General features: G+C 52.4%; 1 protein-coding gene and 2 pseudogenes across 1 annotated transcript; 2 read left to right on the forward strand and 1 right to left on the reverse strand.

Moving 5' to 3' along the window:
• The first annotated feature begins 1,153 nt into the window (after nucleotides 1-1,153).
• On the forward strand, nucleotides 1,154-7,275 carry SMIM10L2A (small integral membrane protein 10 like 2A). Its single transcript, XM_008968516.6, has 2 exons — nucleotides 1,154-1,956; nucleotides 2,859-7,275. Exon 1 carries the CDS (start codon nucleotides 1,358-1,360, stop codon nucleotides 1,592-1,594), a length of 237 nt encoding a protein of 78 aa, XP_008966764.2. The 5' UTR covers nucleotides 1,154-1,357; the 3' UTR covers nucleotides 1,595-1,956; nucleotides 2,859-7,275.
• A 92-nt stretch (nucleotides 7,276-7,367) lies between these two features.
• LOC112438647 (5S ribosomal RNA) lies at nucleotides 7,368-7,485 on the reverse strand (annotated as a pseudogene).
• Nucleotides 7,486-11,942: 4,457 nt separating this feature from the next.
• On the forward strand, nucleotides 11,943-18,973 carry LOC100988826 (rootletin-like; annotated as a pseudogene).
• The last annotated feature ends 2,461 nt before the right edge of the window (nucleotides 18,974-21,434 follow it).

Here is a 21,434-nt window from a genome sequence, read left to right on the forward strand (position 1 = left end):
AAAAAAAATAGAAAAGAGAAAAAGAAAGAAAAGAAAAACCGCGCCCAGCCTCCTGCCCTGGCATTTTTTTTTTGATGCATGTATACCCATGCATGGATGTGTTGCGTTGTTGATAAAATCGTGATGTCCACACAATAACCAGAATCCAGTGATTCTGGAACTGGATTTTTTTTTTCTTGATCATGTAGGTAGGACAATTGCTCAATCAGTGTAAATGGATCCGCTGCGTTCCTTAAACAGTTACGTGGGATACCATAGAGATGATCAGGTGTGACGGTGAACAGGTATTTTGAGAGTTCTTAAATACCCACGTCAACCTTTGTTGTGAAAACTGGGATGGGGTTGGGTGAACCTACTTCTTTCTTGTCGACAGTTTTTCAAAAGTCATGACCATAACGAAGTGAGAGCATTTCCCCACATCATTAAAACAGTCTGAAAAAACGCTACTGGGTTTTGATTGGTTTACGTTTAATAAAGATTGAATGAAACCACGAAGGGCTTTTAAGCACACTGGCAACAAACAAACAAAAAGGCCATAAACAAGAGCAAATGAAAACCCAAGACGACCTTGTGCAACCACCATGGCAAACAATGGATTAAGAAGAGTGCTTAGAAAGGGAAGGACAATGGGGAAATTCGCCAATAAAGAGATATACGTGACCAGCAAATATACCAGAAAGGGAAAAATGCACGCATGTGGGCTTGATGGCACTCTGTAGCGCAGTTACTGCACCATGCGAATTAAAGAAAGATATAATGGCTTGGCTGGCCAGTTTTCAGGGGAGACCGTGGGAGAAGGGAGGTGATATGAACAGGCAGAGGCTTCTGCACGTGCTTTCTATACAGAATCAGCGTAGCGGCCCAGATTGTCCTCCTCCACTCCCGCTCCACCCTGGGAAATGGTCTCAAAGCGATCCCTGGCAGCTCCGCCCTTCAATCCACTCCAGCCTCCGGAGGCGCCCGGAAAGAGGCGGGGCTGTGTGGGCGGGACGGGGCAGTGGGCGGAGCTGAGCCTGCGGGGCACGTCGAGCAGGCGGGGTCGCAGCGCTGACGGCCTCTCTGCGGCTCCCGGTTGGGGGCGTGGCTAAGCCAGCGGCGGACCTATGCTGGCCGGGGGGGGTTCGGGGGGGTGGCCCCCCGCAGTGAGGATGTGTGGAGGGGGCGGAGCTGTGCGGGATCGTGGAGGAGGGGCCGAGGCAGCGGCCGCCTGAGCCCCGCTCGGCCTTGGGAACACGGGGGCGGGGCGGCCGCGGCTCTGGGCGACCCGCTGGGTGCACTAGTGCTCGGGTCCCACCGCCCTGAGGCTCGCGCTCGAGCGGGTCAGTCGGTCGGCGGGGCCTGCGCGGGGCCCGGGCCCATGGCGGCGTCGGCGGCTCTGTCTGCAGCGGCGGCTGCGGCGGCCCTGTCTGGCCTGGCAGTGCGGCTGTCGCGCTCAGCTGCGGCCCGAGGCTCGTACGGCGCCTTCTGCAAGGGGCTCACGCGCACGCTGCTCACCTTCTTCGACCTGGCCTGGCGGCTGCGCATGAACTTCCCCTACTTCTACATCGTGGCCTCGGTGATGCTTAACGTCCGCCTGCAGGTGCGGATCGAGTGAGCGCCGGCGGCGGCGGCGGCGAAGGCCCGGCTGAAGGGGCGCCCGTGTCCCCGCCCGCCCCCGGCCGGGTCGCCGGCATGAAGGAAAGCTGGGCCGCGGCGGGGGGCGGAGGCGGGGCGGCTCGGACCCCTGGACTCTAGACCTACGCCGCCAGGGCACGACGGCCCAGCCCTGGCCCCGGCTGCGGTCTCAGCCCGGGGGCCCTGGATCGTGCAGAAACGCACTGAATGGGCCCCTGCCATCGGGCTCCAGAAACTACCTGGGCTCGGCCGACCTGTTGCCTCATATTGGCCAAAGAGGGGGAAACCAGAAGGAGGGAATTCTGCTGCGGCGACTTGACTTTCCAGGCCCGGAGCAGAAAGGTAGGAGGCGACAGGTTGGAATGGGAGAGGGGCGGTGGCTCTGCCCTTCAGATGTCAGGGCGTGTTGGCCGTCAGGGGGAAATATGGAAGGCACCGGGGCAAACCAGCCCGAAGAGCTGTGGAGCCCAGGTGGGGAAAAGAAAGGCAGCCGCAGGCTCTCCCCTCCTCCCCAGTCATGATTGCAGGATAGGGTGAGGGGCGGCCCCCTCCCGCCCACGCCCCAGTGCCTGCCTCCCTTTCCGCAGAGGCCCCCAGGGTGTCCCCTGAACCCTGAGGAATGGAGGGTAATGGGCTGGGGGCGGCCCCGGAAGGCCCTAGAGGAGCAACGATGCCCCCACCCTTCTCTTCCCCACCAGTCGGTGGGCATAGGGAGGACGGTTCTCTTCTAGGTTGCGCCCCATATCTGTTCTCAGCCCTCAGCCCTGGGGCTCTCTGCAGCTCCTGCACAGCCCTTGGCAAAACTGCCTCCTGCCCTGTCTTTGGGGCCAGAGGACTGGTCTCTGCCTGCTCCTGCTGTCCCTTATGTTCCCCTGCCCCTACATGAGGGCACCCCCCAAGCTCTGCATTTGGAGACAGGGAAGAGTGGGAGAGACGCATTCCTACCGTCCCCTCCCCCAGTCTTGCTCTTCTGCCATGTCAGCCCATGCTCCCTAAGGCCCCTAGCTAGCAAGGCCCTCCCAGGGCCAGAGTCCCATCCTCCAGCCCCAGACGGCCTCTAGAAGCCTACTGTGTACTGAAGTGATCTGGGAAAAGGAGACCTCCCTGAGCACACAGCAGCTCTCAGCCTGGGGTGGGCAGAGCAGATGGAGGAGGGGCTTGCAGAGGAGGCCATTCCTGGGGGAAGCAAGGACGTGTCTGGTGGCCAGGCAACTGAGGTCCCCATCTCTTTCTTTCTCTTTCAGGCATTGACGTTTGTAGGCGGTGACCCGCCCCTTCTCTGGCCTTGCCAAGAGTCACATCCCTGCCCAGGGGCACCTCTGGCCCTGGAACTTGCCTGGGCAGAGGCAGCATGAAGGGCCTGAACAAGAGGAGAAGGGCCTTCCTAGTAGAGGCACAGCATGGACAAAGGCTCACAGGGGTGGGGGTGCCCAGTGATTGAGTCCTGGCTTGGGAAGGAAGGTCTGAGTTCCCTGGGAACTGAAATCTGCTAGCAGCACTGTGAGAGAGGTGTATTTCCCCCTCCTAATGACAGAGGAAACTGAGGCTTCAGGGAGGGGTGGATTTGCCCTTGAAATGCAGATAGGAGGAGGAGGAACTGCGTGTGCCCCTGGGCCTGCAGGCCCCCACACCCCTCCCCAGTCTTCTTCAAGACCTGGCATGGTGGGAGGAGGGAGGGGGAAGTGGAGAGGGGAGCATAGGGCTCCTGGGGCACCAAGGGAGAGAGGGGCCCAGGGGTAGGGAATCTAGGAATGTCGCTTTCCTTGGAGCAGTACGGAAAGTCACAGGGAAGATCAGGAGGACGGACAGCTGAGATGGGAGACAGGAGAGATGAGCCCCAGGACCCCTGGGGAGCCAAGCTTTCCCCCACATCCTAGCCTCTCACCCCACCTGGAGCTTCACCAAGGGCTCCTCAGCAGTGAAGTGGCACAAGCCTCCCAGTTTGGTGGGCAAGTGGGGGTGATCTTGGTGTTGTGGCTCCTGGAGACACGACATAACCAGGAGGGTGAAGGGATAAACCTGGGGTGGGCTGGGGCTGAGACCCATGGCATGACCCCAATTCTCTCTCCTCAAGCTCGACCCCCCCCATCCCCAGGATCACACAGGAGAATCTCATCCTCAACGCTTGGATTGCTCCTGGGGGCCCCCCGGGTGTGCTGCTAACTGGTGTACAATGGTCAGGAGCAGCCCAGAGGGGAGCCAGGAAGAGACCCTCGCCCTTACCATCTATCCCCATTTCCGCATCTCTTGCACTGGTACCCCGGGCGCCACGTTCTCAGTTCCTGGGACTGAAAACTGCAGCAGTCTGGCCAGCTCCAGGGACAGAGTGGCCCAGCCACCTACTATGTACCCTCCTCAGCTGCCCACTGGACTCAGGTCCTGAATGAAGCTGTCCGCCTGCCTCACGCCAGAAGAGGCTGGACAGTGGCTGCCTCATGACCCTTGCAGTCTCCCACATCCAGGGCCTGATGACATGCCTCCTTGTCCCAAGTTTCTTGGGAACCCCTGACCCTGCTGGCCCCTCTCATCCACCCCAACCCTGTCCACCCTGGACCACCTCTGGGGGCCTGTCAGCCTGCTGGTCCCCCCAACAGATCTTTGGGGGCATCCTCTATGGGACAAGAGTGACAAAGGGCTGGAGAAGAGAAGTGAGGAGCCTCCTTGTGTCTGATGCACAGATGTGGCCCTTTCAAACCCTGGTGTCACCCTCTGGGTGACTGGATCCCCAGCTCCAGCCTCTTCCTGGGCCAGCCAGGAAGGCTGGAGGAAAGCTCTTTGCTGAGTGCATGCGTGGGAGTGTGGGGGGTGACTGAGCCCTCCCCATGCAAGGGGCTTGGCCTGGGACCCTGGAAGCTGTTTCCCTACTGGGATAAAGTTGCGTCAGCCGCAGGGGTCTCTGCCCTCAAAGACCCCCCACTGCAGGGAGCCCCACCCCATAAGAGGGTCACGGAAATCCATGTCCGCCCACCCCCAGTGGCTTCTGGTGTGGCCGTATTGGCCTAGAGGGGCTGGCTGGGGAGGGTCAGGGCCAAGCCCTCAGCATCTGCTCCTGTCCCTGCTTTTTCACCCCTGCTGCCTTAAGTGGTAGCCCCGCCTGCCGCTTCTCCACCTCCCCTCCCCACCTCTTCTCTCCCGGATGGGGCCCTTGCTGCGTGACGGGGTCTCCATGCGCTTTATTTATTTGCAGTCTGTTTTCTAGGCGGTGGAGCTTCTAGACACTGACCGGAATGACATACTTTTCTGTGTGTGATTCACTGTGTACTGGTCAGCACAGGCTGGCCAGAGAGATGTTCTTGTTTCTGGTGTTGTCACGTCTTCTTGTTTTCTCTAAGTTTAAAAAAAAGTCCTTGGTTTAATACACTAAAATCCCAACTGGAGGCCTCCCGTGTCTGGTGGGGGTGATGCAGTGGCCCCGGGTGGAGAGGCCCCATGGTGAGGTCACCAGCTCCCATGGCCAGGAGTTGGCAGGGAGAAGCCTCTGAGGGCTAGGGCTGGGGGAGGCTGTGGCAGGGACCGTGTTTCCTGTTCAGAGGCTGTGCTGAGAACCGACTTGACCTGGACCACTGCCCCATGAGAAGCAGGCAGCATCCTAGCCTGGCCCCGAGAGGTAGCTGCTTGTTCTGTTGACAACCTTTGTTCAACGACCCAAAACATAAGTCCCTTTCCTTTTTAGAGTCTGGCGATCAAAAGTGTCTTAAGTCAGTAGAATCCTGAGGGTGGACTAGGGTGAAGTGAACTGAAACAGACTTGACACAGGTCATTTTGTGTAGCACTGAGACTCCTCTCCCTGCCTGAGGCCACCTCCCACTGCCTCCCTACCAGCAAGGTTACTGCAGAATCTTGGAGAAGATAAAGGACCTGGCCCTGGAAGCCTGCTTCCCTTTCCCAACCTTGGAAGCAAATTCTGTCCCATCAGAGCCCCCCTCCCTAGTGGCTCCCACCAGAGACCTCCCTAGTGGCTGCTGTAAGGGTTGGCAAGCAGGCAAAAGGTGGGGGAGGGAGGGCAGAGGGTAGTGTTAGAGGAAGCCCCATAGGGCCCCTGGGTGGGGGTGGGGAGGCATCCTGAGGACACAGGGCTATGCTCAGACTCAGGAGTGAAGACTGGGTTTAGGGACCCTGGGGGCACTCCTGTTGCCAAGGGCTACCCAGGGGTCAGAGCATCCTGACAAGGAGGACCCGTCCAAACGCACTGGTGCTAATGCCCTATGGCATCTGCCACCACAGGAGAAATGGACCCCAGTCCTTGATCTTCCCTCCCCTTTGTCTAGATGGTCCTCTTTATCCCCACTCCAGGGATCACATGACTTGGCAAAGCAAGATGGGAAATGATCCTCCCAGAGCCTGGCTCCAAGGCCTCTTGAAGAGGGAGGATCACCCCTCCCATCCCTGCTACAGAGGAAAAGGCAGGAAGGCCGGTTCTGCTCCGATGGGACTCCAGGAGACCAAAGCCCTGAGCCCTGAGCCCAGCTCTTCCACTTACTACTGTGTGGTGCCAGGCAAGCTGTGCACAACCTGGAGTTTTTAGTAAGGTTCCGTTGGGATGCTTGTAAGCAGTGAATTCGCTGATGTCTGTTCATTGTTTGTCATCAGGTCTCACCTGGAGCAGCCTTGTTACTGTGGGGAAAAGGAACCAAGTGAAGGGAACCGACCTCTGATGAGAGCCTGCCATGTGCCAGGCACCGTACTAGGTGCTTTGCATTCCTAATCTCATCATTATCACACAACCACCTAACCATTATCCCTGTTTTACAGAGAAACCAAAGACAGGAACCAAGTCTGAAACAGAACCCCAAGAAGAAGCTCTTTTCCTGAGCTACCAGTGCCCCTTGGAGAGGCAGGGAACTGGGCTGGAAGAATGGTGGAATGGAATAGCAAAGATGGAAGATGACCCTGTCCTTTCTGGGTGAGGTCCAGAAGAAATCCAGGGCTTGGATGAGGGGTAGACCTGAGAGCCTTCTCCAAATGGAACTCCCCAGTGGGAGCAGCTGTGGCCACCCTGAGATGGGTCCACCTGTCTTCCTTCCATTCCACCTCCAGAGATTGATTGGGACCTAAGAGACTGAGTCAGGAGAGGGCAAGAAAGCAGCTAAGTGGGAAGTTTCAGGGGCACTAGAGCAAATACATTGAGAAATGGGAAATACAAAGAGCATGCAAAATCACATCCTACTCCTACCTACCCCACTCCCAAGGGAAATTGCTGGGTTTTGGATGAATTTTCACTTTGTGTGCACCTTTTATGTATGTAAAACTACAAACATACTACTTTGAAATCTGATTCCGCTATTTCATGTTTGTCTTACCATGTTATTATGTATTTTCCTACATCCAAAGCTACCTAGTATCTCTTTTGTATGAAGGTTTCATCATGTATCCCCCAGTGCCCTTTGGTGGGGGTTGGTTTGCTTTTTGTTGTTGTTTTTCCTTGTTTTTATAAATGATACAGTGACAGATGCCGTTGTGGATAAATGCTGTGGCACAGTCATCAATTCCTTGATATATATTCCTAGAAAGTGCACCAAAGGGTATGCATGGCTTAGGGCTTTTGATGCTCTCCAGAGTTGGGATACCAAGTCACACTACTCACTGGAGTCAGGATGAGAGTTTTTTGAGACAATGGTGGCAATTCTGATTCAATAGATTAAAAAATTTATTACTACCTTTCATTGCCTCAAGCGGGGTGCATTTCCCTTCCTTCAAGATCAATATAATATTTAACCCATCACTTCTCTAAAATCTTTCCTTAAAAAAAAAAAAGCCTACAGCACCTGGTATTCCTGGCAGTCTCCCCTCCAAGTACTAACCAGGCCCAACCCTGCTTAGCTTCCAAGATCAGATGAGATTGGGCACATTCATGGTGATATGGCTATAGATGCATGTTTCCTTCTTGATCATCTCTACTTTAAGGCTAGAGCTAACTCTGTTTCCTAGGAGAGAGAACTTGATCCTTTCCTTCTACTCCACTTTACCTATCCCTGAGTCTCACAACGGGTTTGTCAATCTCACAATTTGATAGGTTAAAATAGTTTATTTTGATATGTTATTTTGTATGCCTTTGAATACATAATCAGGATTAAATATTTTCATAGGCCTATTGCTTAGTTGTACTTCTGTTTTTAACTATAGGGAGTAATTTTTTTTAAAAAGGAAATGAGATATACCTTTTATCATTCAGTGATGGGCAGCAACTTCAGGTGAGGATGTCAGTTTGAACTAACCTGAAAGAACACCACCCTAATCCATTGCTTCCCCACCTTCTTTTCCAAACACACTGTAACAATGGACAACATTTTAAAAATATTTTTAAAATAGTAGCCATTCTCAAAAGTATAACAGGAAACCTCTAAGACCCAGAAGCAGAAGGAATGCAGAGCAGTAAATGGGACCTGAAGCTTCACAGCCCTTGGAGGCTAGCAAGGGAAACAGGTCTGAGAAGCCAGGAAAGAGAGCTAAACTGTAGGCAGGTACTGAGGGAGCTAGAACTAAGTGTTCTGTATGGATCTAGGAGGTAGGAAAATGTTTTCATCATGAATGAAAACCAGAATATCTTGACCTATCCACCTTGGGTCTCTCCTGAAAGTGAGTCCCCTGCTTAAACCATGGTTTGAAACGAAGTGAAACATCTAGACTCTCAATCCCTAATTCTGCACTGTGCTCAGTGCAGGGTCGGGATTTGTACCAATATGGAAAAAACAAAAACAAAAACAAAAACTCAAGTGGTGAGTAGGATATGTACATACACAAAATATACCACTGGGCCCCTTCAGTTAAACTAAACAACACTGAAGACAAAGGAAATATCCTAAAAGTCACTAGAGAGGAATGACACATTATCCATAAAAAGAAAAACAAACATAATCCACAACAATGGGTGTCAGAAGACGATGCATCAGTAAGGGTTCAGTTGCAGAAAACAGAACTCACTGTAGCTATTTTAAACAGAAGTTCAATTGAACTATGGACCAGATGCTTACAAAATTATTTTGAGGCAGAAAGAAATGTAGGTTGGGCCTCTAAAAAACACTCCTAGGGTACCACAACAGAACTGGCTCATTAAGGTAGGTAACACTTGTACTCAATTCAGATGGAAGGAAATTGGGAGCCCAACACTGAAGCTGTTAACTTCAAGAACACATCCCTGTAGCTGTGATTCAGAGATCAGAAATCTGCTGTCATATCACAACCACCTTTTGACACCGTGAAGCTAGTTACTACACAAAGGAACACTGAAGCAGGAAAACATAAAGTCTGCATGACTGTATTCACAAGCAGAAAGACCCAAAGAAGCAGGAAGGTGGCTGCTGCTTCCCATGCATCATTTCAATCTCACCCAAGAGTACCTAACTGGTGGGATATCATTCATATTCAGAACCTCCTACTACAGGGTAATCTGAGAAATATAGATTTGGACTTTTCTGACTGTGAAGTCCAGGAAGGTACGTTAGGGGACTAGGATGGTTACTTAGTCTCTATTTTCCATATGTGTCACAATTAATGTCTTCAAAGCATGACAAGATATCTGTAAGCCTAGAACTTATGAAAAAATGTGAAATGAGCACCTTCAGACACATAGAAGAACTTGGACATTTCACTATCCATCAACTCTCTCTGAAACAATTACTGAAAAAATCTATGTTAGCAATAAGAATGAGAAACCCACAAGGAAGGAATGGAAGTCAAGAAATAACAGCAAGTAAATAGTAATTAAAAGGGGTTTAAAAATCTCAACATACATTGATGGTTAAGCAAACAAGGAAGGAGAAAAAAATAACATATTTATTGAGAACTTACTTTGTGTCAGGTACTGCTCTAAGCACATTACATATACTAAATAATGTAATACCATGACCCTAAAACAGAAACTTACATTATCGCTGTTTATAAACATGAGGAAACTTGGGCTCAGAGCGGTAAAGAAACTTGCCCAAGGTCACACACCTGGTGGAGCAAAGATTTGTGCCCAGATAGTTTTTCTCCTGAGTCTGTACTCTCAGTCTGTACTCACACTTATGAAAAGAAGGATGGGTAGAAGGAAATGTATGGAGAAGGGAAGGAGAAAAGTTTTCTGTGCACTCATAACAAGCTTATACTAAAATTCAAAACAATAACATGAGAATTGTGGAGATAGAGTGCTGAGGGAAGATAACATGGGTAAGGCTTTTGTTTTGTCAGGAAGAGAATTGAGCTGCTGAATAATTCGAAAAAATATAATTTTTAGTGTGCATGTTTAAAATTTAAGGTTAGGAAGATTCTGGGAAGGTGGTGGAGTAGGAATCAGTCTCCCCACTGAGACAAAAATTGCACTGACAGACCCTGATATAGCTGTTTTTGAACTCTTGAGTATATTGAAGACTTGCAATTTCCATGGGAAAGTTTGGAGGTAAAGTGTGTTCTTAGTCCACTAGCAACTATCTATCCAGCAGCCCCAGCCCTGTGGCAAGCACAGTGCTAGGGACACAGCACTGTGTCCCTAGCACTGTGGAACAGTTTCCACACAGCTTACACGAGCAAGGGTGGGCAAAAAGGAACTTGCCCTCCCAAAATTGCAGATCTGTACTCAGATAGCTGATTGCTGCTCCTGATCACAGACTTGCAGACAAAGAGGTGGGTGACCATTATTGTTGCACCTCTCTCCATTGTTGCAAGTCCCTCCCCCTCTGGCTGAAGCAACTTCCCAAGATTTAAAGGGTTAGCACCACTTTTCCTTTTCCCTCCTTCATTTTTCCCTTTTCTCCTTTTGGAAGCCAGAGATTAAAGACTAGGACATTCAAAAACAACTGCACATATGGAGGAAATTAGAAAGTGACTGCACATGCACAGGGGAAGCTGCAGGCTCAGAAAAAACCTGAGAAGATCTTAAGTTTACACCCCAGGCTAATCTTTGGCAAAGAAAAAACCTACAGCAATAAAAAGAACCACAATAAATAGAAACAATAACAAAAAACAGCAAACACCAAGGAAGGGGAAGAATCTGATTTCCAAAGTTCTCACATTATTAAATTCAAATGTCTAATTTTCAACAAAAAATCACAAGGCATACAAAGAAACAGGAAAGTATGGCACATTCAAAGGAAAAAATAAATCGACAGAAACAGTCCCTGATCTAGTAGATATGACAGCAGATCTATTAGACAAAGACTGTAAAACAACTCTCTTAAAAATGCTCAAGAACTAAAGGAAGATGTGGAGAAAATCAAGAAAGTGATGCATGAACAAAATGGAAATATCAAGAAAGAGATAGAAAGCCAAAGAAAGAAATCAAAAATAAACTGTAGAGCCAAAAAGTACAAAAACTGAAATAAAAAAAATCAGAAGAGGGGTTTAAAGGCAGACTTGAGCATGACAAAAGAAAGAATCAGCAACCTTGAAGATAGGACAATGGAAATTATCAAGTCTGAGGAACAGGTAGATAAAAGATTGAAGAAAAGATGAACAGAGCCTAAGAGACTTTTGGACAACACCAAGCCCATCAACATATGCATTGGAGAAGTCCCAAAAGGAAAGGAGAGAGAGAAAGGGGCAAAGGAAACCTTTGAAGAAATAGTGACTGAAAACTTAACAAATTTTATGAAAGACATGAATATAAACCTCCAAGAATCTCAATGAATGCCAAGTAAGATGAACTGAGAGATACCCCAAAACCACAGCACCTTATAATGAAACTTACAATAGACAAACACAGAGAGAAAAATCTTGAAAGCAGCAAGAGAAAAATGACTCATCACATACAAGTGATCCTCAATGAAACTGTTAGCAATTTTCTCTTCAGAAAATTTAGATGCCAGAAGGCTGTGAGCTGATATATTCAAAGTGCTAAAAATATGTTGACTAAGAATGCTATATCTGGCAAAATTGTTCCTCAAATATGAGGGAGAAATTAAGATATTCCCAGATAAACAAAAGCTAATGTTACCACTACACCTGTCCTGCAAGAACTGCTCAAGAGAGTACTGCAAAGTGAAATGAAAGGGTACTAGATAGGAATTCAAAGCTGTATGAAGAAATAAAGATTCCCCCCTCCTTTCCTCCCCTATTCCCTCTTCTCTCTTTTTCCCTCCCTTTCTCTCCCTTCTCCTTCATCCTTCCTCTTCCTTCTTCTTCCCTCGGATCCCCCCTGCCTCTGCTTCCCTCCTCTCCTGTCCTTTCCCATCCTCTCCCCTCTCAACCCCCATCTCGCTCCTCCCACGGCTGTGGTCACATGGGGGCGCCGCGGGATTTAAGCTTAATCTGCCTGGTGCTCAGCACAGCAGCCTGGCTGTGGGGCGTGCTGACTGAGCTAGTCTTGGGGTCCTGCAGAAGGGGGCTGGAGGGATGCCCACAGCCACCCCGCCATGAGCTTGGGGCTGTAGGGGCCACAGGAGGACCAGCTGACACTGGAGACGGTTATCCGGACATTGGAGAGAAGCGTCCTGGGCCATGAGAAGGGCTTGGGCACGCGGGACCTGGCCCAGGACCCTCAGACCATCATCCTACCTGCCCACATCAGGGAGATTGTCACCCGCAACCTTTCCCGGCCTGAGAGCCCAGTCCCTCTGCGGGCCACAGAGATGGCACTGCTGCTGTCGCTGCAGAAAAAGAACCAGCTGCTGCAGCAGGAGCTGTCGCGCGCGGAGGACTTACTGGCCCAGAGCCACGCCAAGCGTGATGAGCTCACCATTAAGCACAATGGGCTGGAGCAGGGTGTGCGTCTGGAGTCTGAGGAGCTGGAGATGCAGGAGCCCGGGGGCTGGTACAGCAGAGCGTGGAGTTGTGGAGGCAGCTGCAGGAGGAGCCTACCGGGAGGGCCAACAGCGGCAGGCCCAGCTTGTGCAGCAGCTGCAGGCCAAGATTCTCCAGTACAAGAAGAGGTGCTCGGAGCTGGAGCAGCAGCTGCTGGAGAGATCCAGAGAGCTTGCGCAGCAGCGGCTGAGGGACACAGAGCACAGCCGAGACCTGGAGAGCGCCCTCATTCGGCTGGAGGAGGAGCAGCAGAGGAGTGCCAGCCTGATCCAGGTGAATGCCATGCTCCGAGAGCAGCTGGACCACGCAGGCTCGGCCAGCCAGACTCTGAGTGAGGACATACGAAAGGTGACCAGCGACTGGACACTCAGCCGCAAGGAGCTGGAGCAGCGGGAGGCGGCATGGACGCTCGAGGAGGAGTCCTTCAACGCCTACTTCAGCAACGAGCACAGTCGCCTGTTACTCCTCTGCAGGCAGGTGGGGGTCGGGTGACTGGTCAGCGAGGTGAAGATGTCCACCGAGAGGGACCTGCTGCAGCTGGGAGGGGAGCTGGCCTGGACATCATACGCTGTCCAGGAGGCGGGCCTGGTACTGCGCACGGGCCTGCGGCTGGCAGAGAGCGGGGCCGAAGCGGCCCTGGAGAAGCAGGCCCTGCTGCAGGCCCAACTGGAGGGGCAGCTGCAGGACAAGGTGCTCCATGAGAAGGACATGGCCCAGCAGCAGATGCAAAGCGACCTGGACAAGGCCGACCTCAGTGCCAGAGTGACAGAGCTGGCCCTGGCAGTGGAGCGTCTTCAGAAGCAGAATCTGTAGTAGGATTAGGTCAAGAAGCCCCTCGGCAAGCCTGAGGCCCTGGAATCCCTGCGGCTACAGGAGCAGGTGGCCCTGGAGACAGAGGATGGAGAGGGGCTGCAGCAGACCCCGAGGGACCTCGCACAGGCCGTCCTGTTGGACACTGAGACGGCGTCCAGCTGAGCGGCTCCGAGCACACTGCGGACGCGTCCGAAGGCAGCCTGCGGGGCTCTCAGGCCAGCGGATCCCATCCCCACCCACCGCAGTGCTCCTCACTGGGCAGCAGCCGTTCGCCCCACCGAAGCCGGTCCCTGGCTAGCTCAGACTCCTCCAGGCTCGCCCTGATTCACTCTGCCCTGCACAAGCGACAGCTGCAGGTCCAGGACATGCGTGGGCACTATGAGGCAAACCAGGACCTGCTGGGCACCCTGTGGAAGCAGCTTAGCGACAGCGAGGTTGAGCGGCGGGCCCTAGAGGAACAGCTCCAGCACCAGCGGGACAAGACCGATGGCGCCATGCAGGCCCACGAGGACGCCCAGCGCGAGGTACAGAGGCTGCGGAACGCCAATGAGCTCCTGAGCAGGGAGAAGAGCAAACTGGCCCACAGTCTGCAGGTGGCCCAGCAACGGGCCAAGGACCTTCTGAAGGAGCGTGAGAAGCTGCAGGCTGCCCAGGAGGGGCTGCGGCGCCAGCGGGACCGATTGGAGGAAGAGCAGGAGGAGGCGGTGCAGGATGGTACACGGGTGCGCCAGGAGCTTGAGCGCAGCCATAAACAGCTAGAGCAGCTGGAAGGGAAGCGCTCAGGCCTGGCCAAGGAGCTGGTGGAGGTGAGGGAGGCGCTGAGCTGCACCACACTGCAGCGGGACATGCTGCAGGCCGAGAAGGCCGAGGTGGCCGAGGCGCTGACTAAGGCTGAGGCTGGCCAGGTGAAACTCGAGCTCTCCGTGACCAAGCTGAGGGCAGAGGAGGCCTCCCTGCAGGACTCCCTGTCCAAGCTGAGCGCCCTCAACGAGAGCCTGGCTCAGGACAAGTTGGATCTGAACCGCCTTGTCGCCCAGCTGGAGGAAGAAAAGGCAGCCCTGCAGGGCCGGCTGCGGCAGGCGGAGCAGGAAGCCACCGTGGCGCGGGAAGAGCAGGAGCGGCTGGAGGAGCTGCGGTTGGAGCAGGAGGCGGCGCGGCAGGGCCTGGAGGGCTCCCTGCGAGTGGCAGAGGAGGTCCAGGAGGCGCTGGAGCAGCAGCTCCCCACGCTGCGCTATGAGCGCAGCCGGCTGCAGGAGCAGCTAGCCCAGCTCTCCCAGCAGCTGAGCGGGCGGGAGCAGGAGCTGGAGCAGGCTCGGCGGGAGGCACAGTGGCAGGCAGAGGCGCTAGCCAAGGGGTGCACTGGCCTGGTCATGCAGCTGGCGGCCGCGGAGCCTGAAGGCAGGACCCTGTCAGAGGAGGCCACACGCCTGCGCTTGGAGAAGGAAGCCCTGGAGGGCAGCCTGTTTGAGGTGCAAGGGCACCTGGTTCAGCTCGAGGCCCGCTGGGATCAGCTGGAAGCCGATGGGCAGGCCCTGCTGTTGGCCAAGGAGACCCTGACTGGGGAGCTGGCGGGCCTGCAGCAGCAAATAATAGCTACAAAGGAGAAAGCCAGCCTAGACAAGGAGCTGTTGGCCCAGAAGCTGGTGCAGGCTGAGCAGGAGGCCCAGGCCTCTCTGCGGGAGCAGCGGGCAGCCCATGAGGAGGACTGGCAGCGAGTCCAGCGCGAAAAGGAGGCAGCATGGCGGGAGCTGGAAGCCGAGCGGGCCCAGCTGCAGAGTCAGCTGCAGTGCGAGCAGGAGGAGCTGCTGGCCCGACTGGAGATCGAGAAGGAAGAGCTGAGCGAGGAGATTGCTGCCTTGCAGCAAGAGCGCGACGAGGCCTCCTCCTGGCCGAGAGCAAGAAGCAGCAAGCCTTGTCTCTGAAGGGGTCTGAAAAGACTCTGTCAGAGTTGTCAGAGAAGTTGATGGGTACGCGGCACAGCCTGGCCACCATCTCCCTGGAGATGCAGCCACAGAAACTAGATGCCCAGAGCTGGCAGGAGCAGGACCGGAGCACCGTAAACGCTCTGATGTCCAAGCTGAGGGACCTATGGGCACAGCTGGAGGAGGCTGATGTGGCCCACGCCCAGGAAGTGAGGAGGCTGCAAGAGCAGGCCCGAGACCTGGGCAAGCAGCAGGACTCCTGTCTTCGAGAGGCAGAAGAGCTTCGGACCCAGCTGCACGTGCTGGAGGATGCCCGCGACCGGCTTCGGCGGGAGCTGCTGGAGGTCCAGAGCAAGCTGCGTGAGAGCCAGGAGGGCCTCGAGGTGCAGCGCCAGGAGGCGGGCAAGCTGTGGCTCAGCCTGGGCGAGGGTGCCAAGGAGCGTGAGGCACTGCAGGCCGCCGTGAAGAAGGCAGAGAGCGAGCGCATCAGCCTGAAGTTTACCAATGAGGACAAGGAGCAGAAGCTGGCACTCCTAGAGGGCAAGGAGGCTGGGGAGCTTTGGACTGGGCTGCAGGAGGTGGAGCGCTCACGGCTGGAGGCTTGGAGGGAGCTGCAGGAGCTCCGGCGTCAGATGCTGGACAGTGAGAATACCAGGGTGGGCCGCGAGTTGGCGGAGCTGCAGGGCCGCCTGGTGCTGGGCTAGCAGGCAGAGAAGGAGAGCCGGCGGGAGATCCTGCGCCTCCGGCAGAGGCTGCTGAAGGGCGAGGACAGCCTGGAGGCGACGCGGCAGGAGCTCCAGGTAGCCCAGCGGAAGCTGCAGGAACAAGAAGGCGAGTTCCGGACCCGCGAGCGAGGCCTGCTGGGCTTCCTGGAGGAGGTGCGCGGCACCGAAAAGCAGCAGCTGGACCACGCCCGCGGTCTGGAGAACAAGCTGGAGGCGGCGCGGGCCGAGGCTGCGGAGCTGGGCCTGCGGCTGAGCGCGGCCGAGAGCCGGGCACAAGACCTGGAGGCCGAGCTGGCCCGCGTGGAGGTGCAGCGGTGCGCGGTGGAGGCCCAGCTGGGCGGCCTGCGCTCGGTTCTGTGCCGGGGCCTCGCCCTGGGTCGCGCGCCCAGCCCAGTCCAGCCCCGCCACCAGTGCCCGGCTCCCCTGCCCGGGACGCGCCCGCTGGAGGAAGCGGGGAAAGGCTAGGCCGCCCCAGCACCTTAGAATGCAGCCCTGGGTCCCAGCCACCATTTCCAGGACTTACCACCTCCCCGGCTCCCCTAGACCTGGACCCAGAGGCAGTGCGCGGGGCCCTCCGGGAATTTCTGCAGGAGCGGCGGAGCGCCCTGAGAGAACAGGACGAACTTCGGACCCAGAGTGCCCTGAATCGCCAACTGGCCAAGGTGGAGGCTGAGAGGGACACCACAACCTCGAAGGCCAGGCAGCTGCAGAAGGCCAGAGTGGCTACAGTGGCTGAGAGTGAGAAAGCCCTGCGCAGTGTGGATGGGCGGCTGAGCGGGGTCCAGGAGGAGCTGGCGCTGCAGGAGGACAGTGTGCGGCGCAGTGAGCGGGAGCGCCAGGGCCACAGTGGACTAGGTGGCCGCACTGGAGAGAAGCCTGCAGGCCACTGAGAGCGAGCTCCGGGCCAGTCGGGAGAAGATCAGCAAGATGAAGGCCAACGAGAGGAAGCTGGAGGGCGACAAGTGGTGCCTGAAGGAGATGCTGGACGCCTCCGAGGGCCTCACCGTCAAGCTGGAACTGCAGCGGCCCTCGCTTGAGGGGGAGCCGTAGCGCAGCCACCTGGGCCTGAGTGGCCACGAGGCCCAAGCCCAGGCCCTCCAGAATCGGATGGACTCCCTGCAGAGACAGGTGGCAGACAGCGAGGTGAAGGCAGGAATCCTGCAGCTGACAGTGGAGTGGCTGAATGGGGCCCTGGCCAAGGTGGAGGAAAGGGAGGGGCTCCTGCACGTCAAGGTGCGGGGCCTGACAGAAGCCCTGGCCTAGAGCAGCGCCAGCCTCAACAGCACCCAGGACAAGAACCTGCATCTGCAGAAGGCTCTGACCGCCTGTGAACATGACTGCCAAGTGCTCCTGGAACGGCTGGACGCTGCCAGGCAGACATTGTCTGAGGCAGGGAAGCAGAGCAGCTCCCTTGGCGAGCAGGTGCAGACGTTGCCAGGCGAGGTGGCTGACCTGGAGCTGCAGTGGGCCGAGGCCGAGGGCCAGCTACAACAGCTTCAGGAGGTGCTGCAGCAGTGGCAGGAGGGCGAGGCTGCAGTCCTGTACACGGTCCTGAAGCTGCAGGACGAGCAGAGGATGCTGCAGGAACGCCTGGGCAGCCTGCAGCGCGCCCTGGCTCAGCTGGAAGCCGAGAGGCGGGAGGTGGAGCGCTCAGCCCTGCAGCTGGAGAAGGACCTCGTGGCCCTCAGGAGGGCACTGGACAAGGTGGAGCGAGAGAAGCTTCGCAGTCATAAGGACACAGTGCCGCTGAGCCCAGAGAAGGGCCGCCTGACCTGGACCCTCATGGGGGCTGAGCTGGAGCTGGCCGAGGCCCAGAGGCAGATCTAGCAGCTAGAGGCGCAGGTGGTGGCGCTGGAGCAGAGCCACAGCCCAGCCCAGCTGGAGGTGGATGCACAGCAGCAGCAGCAGCTGGAGCTGCAGTAGAAGGTGGAGCGCCTGTGCAGTGCCCAGGCACAGGCTGAACGTACCCTGGAGGCATGGGAGCGGGCCCACCGCCAGAGGGTGCACTAGCTGGAGGAGCAGGTGTCCACACTGAAGGGACCAAAAGTTGCAGCAGGAGCTTCAAGGAGCTCAGCACCCTTCTCCCACCCTCAGGCCCCCCAAGAGAAATAAGCCCCTGCTGGCATCTGGAGAATGGCCCTGTGCCCGGGACAGGGGAGGGCCCTCCTCTTGGACACCCCACCCAGAGCATGCTCCCTTGGGGGCCTCGAGCTGAGGTGGAATGAGGAGGAGCCCCACTGGCAGTGCTGAGGAGAGGTACTCCAGCTCCAGGCCTGGAGAGCCTTCCTGGCATCGCCTGCGGACCCCACCTCAGTCCAGCCCCCTCTTCCAGGATGAGCCATTGTAGATCATAGAAGGTCTTCCTTGAGAGGTTGAGCCAGGGTTCGGGAGAGCCCTTGTCTCTGGTCAGCCTTGGAGCATGGGCTCGTGGGAAAGAGGAAGGGGACGGGGCACAGGGCAAGGATCAGAGGCCCAGGCTTCCAGAGATCTCTCCGCCTTAGTTCAGAGTGTGTGTCAGGAAATTCCTCAGAGAGCTCAGAGCCCCTACCCTGTATTTTTATACCTTTTTACAATGTTAACAGTTCAAAACTGTTTTCTGTGACAAGAAGACCTCCTTTTCTAAAAAAAAAAAAAAAAAAAAAGTCTCAATAAATACATGGGCAATTATAAAAGACAGCATTATTGTAACAACCATTTGTAACTCTACTTTTTGACTTGTGCATGACTTAAGAGACTAACACATTTTTAAAATTATTAGTCTAAAAGCTTGTATTATTATAAATTTGGTTTGTAACTCCACACTTTGTTTCCCACATAACTTTAAGAGATGAATGAATTTAAAAGAATTATTAGTTTATGTTCTTGGGAATACAGTGTGTAAGGATGTAAGCCTGTGATGTCAACAACTGAAAGGAGTGAAAACTAAGTTGTAAATAAACAGAGTTTTTATATGTTGTTGAGGTTAAACTGGTATAAATTCAAATTAGAGTGTTATAACTTTAGGATGTTAAATGTAATCCCCATGGTAAGCACGAAGAAAATAACTACAATATGTACAAAAGGAAATGAGAAAAAGAATAAACTGCTCACTGCAAGAGTCAACACAAAAGAAGACAGTAATGCAAGCAATGAGGTCCCCCAAAACTATAAAGAATATTAAAAATGAGTGCCAAAATATCAGAAGTCCTTCCTTATCCTTAATTACTTGGAATGTAAATTGATTATACTCTCCAATCAAAAGGCAGAGATTAGCAGAATGGATAAAAACACATGATCCAAATATATTCTTTCTACTATCAACAGAGTAAACAGACAACGTACATAATGGGAGAAAATATTTGCAAACTATGTATCTGACAAAGACCCAATATCCAGAATCTATAAGGAACCTAAACAAATCAACAAGCAAAAACTAAACAACCTTGTTAAAAATGGGCAAAGGACACAAACACATTTCTCAAAATAAGACATACGAGCATCCAACAAGCATACGAAAAAATGTTCAATATTACTAATCATTAGGGAAATGCAAATTAAAACCATAATGAGATACCATCTCGCACCAGTCAGAATGACTATTACCAAAAAGTCAAAAAATAACAAATGCTGGTGAGGATGCAGAGTAAAGGGAACGTTTATATACTGCTGGTGGGAATGTAAATTAGTTCAGCCACTGTGGAAAGCAGTCTGAAGATTTCTCAAAGAACTTAAAATAGAACTGCCATTTGATCCAGCAATCCCATTACTAGGTATGTACCCAAAGGAATATAAATCATTCTGCCATAAAGACACATGTATGGGTATGTTCATTCCAGCACTATCCACCATAGTGCCTAAATGCCCATCAATGGTAGACCGGATAAAGAAAATGTGGTACATTTACACCATGGAATACTACACAGCTATAAAAAGAATGAGATCATGGCCTTTGCAGCAACGTGGATGGATCTGGAGGCCATTATCCTAAGCGAATTAACACAGGAACAGAAAACCAAATACTGCATGTTGTCATTTATAAATGGGTGCTAAACACTGAGTACACATGGACACAAAGAAGGGAACAATAGACACTGGGGCTTATTTGAGGATAGGTAGTGGGAGCAGGGTGATGATCAAAAATCTACCTATCACGAGTTATGCTGATTACCTCGGTGACAAAACTATATGTGCACCAAACCCCTGTGACACACAATTTACCCATGCAAAATACCTGAACACATACCCCTTGAACCTAAAATAAAAGTTGAAAACTATATGTATTTATATATATATGTATGCATAAAATATGTGTGTATGTATATATATGTGTGTGTGTGTGTGTATACATGTCTACTTTCTAAAGGAGACTCATTTTAGATCCAAAGACGCAAATGGATTGAAAGTGAAAGGATGGAAAACTATATGGTATGCAAATAGTAAACAAAACAGAGCAGGAGTGATTATACAAATATCATACAAAATAGACTTTAAATCAAAAAAAGATTCAAGAGACAAAGCCATTATAATAAATAAATGGTTCAATACAGCAAGAAGATATAACAATTATATACACAATTATAATAACAGACCATCAAAATATATGAAGCAGATATTGACAGAATTGAAGGGAGAATTAGACAGTTCTGCAATAATAGTTGGAGACTTCAATATCCCACACTCAATAATGGATAGAAGAACCAGACAGAAGAGAAATAAGGAAATAGACAATTAGTTGTAGTTTATTATTAACACAATAAACCAACTAATTCTAACAGACATACACAGGCCACTCTGCATAACAACAACACACACATTCTGCTAAAGTGCGCATAGGACATATTCCAGGATAGATTATATGTTAAGCCACAAACTTAGTCCTAATAGATTTTAAAGGATAGATATAATTCAAAGTATTCTCCAATTACAACATGATGAAGTTAGAAATTAATAACAGTAGTAAAACTGGAAAATTGACAAATTTGTGAAAATTGAGACATTCTTAAACAATCGATGGATCAAAGAAGAAATCACAAGGAAAATTTAAAAATACTCAGAGGTGAAAGAAAAGACTATGCTTTGGGGAAAAGACATTCTTTTCAACAAATGGTGCTAGGAAAACTGGATATCTTATGTGAAAGAATGAAGATGGAACCTTACCTAACATCGTACACACAAATTAATTCAAAGTGGATCAAAAACTTAAATGTAAGACCTAAAACCATAAGACATTTAGAAGAAAACAGGGTAAAACATCACAATATTGGATTTGCCAATTATTTGATGGACATGAAACCAAAGGCACAGACAACAAAAGAAAAAATAGACAAATTGGACTTCAGAGATCCTGTCATTTGCAACAACATGGATGGAACTGGAGGAAATTATGTTAAGTGAAATAAGCCAAGCACAGAAGGACAAACTTCATGTGTTCTCACTCATTTGTGGGAGCTAAAAACGAAAACAACTGAACTCACGAAGATCAAGTATAGAAGGATGGTTACCAGAGGCTGGGAAGGGTAATGGGGAGCAGGGAGGAAAAGTGGGGATGATTAATGGGTACAAAAATATACTTAGATAGAATGCATAAGTTCTAGTATTTGGTACCACAACAGGGCGACTACAGTCAACAATAATTTATTGTACATTTTAAAATAACTAAAATAGT

This window comes from Pan paniscus, chromosome X (assembly GCF_029289425.2).
Source record: "Pan paniscus chromosome X, NHGRI_mPanPan1-v2.0_pri, whole genome shotgun sequence".
Lineage (NCBI taxonomy): Eukaryota > Metazoa > Chordata > Mammalia > Primates > Hominidae > Pan > Pan paniscus.

Excerpts from the sequence above, each read along its gene's own strand:
- SMIM10L2A (XM_008968516.6), top strand. The coding sequence starts at position 1,358 with ATGGCGGCGTCGGCGGCTCTGTCTGCAGCGGCGGCTGCGGCGGCCCTG.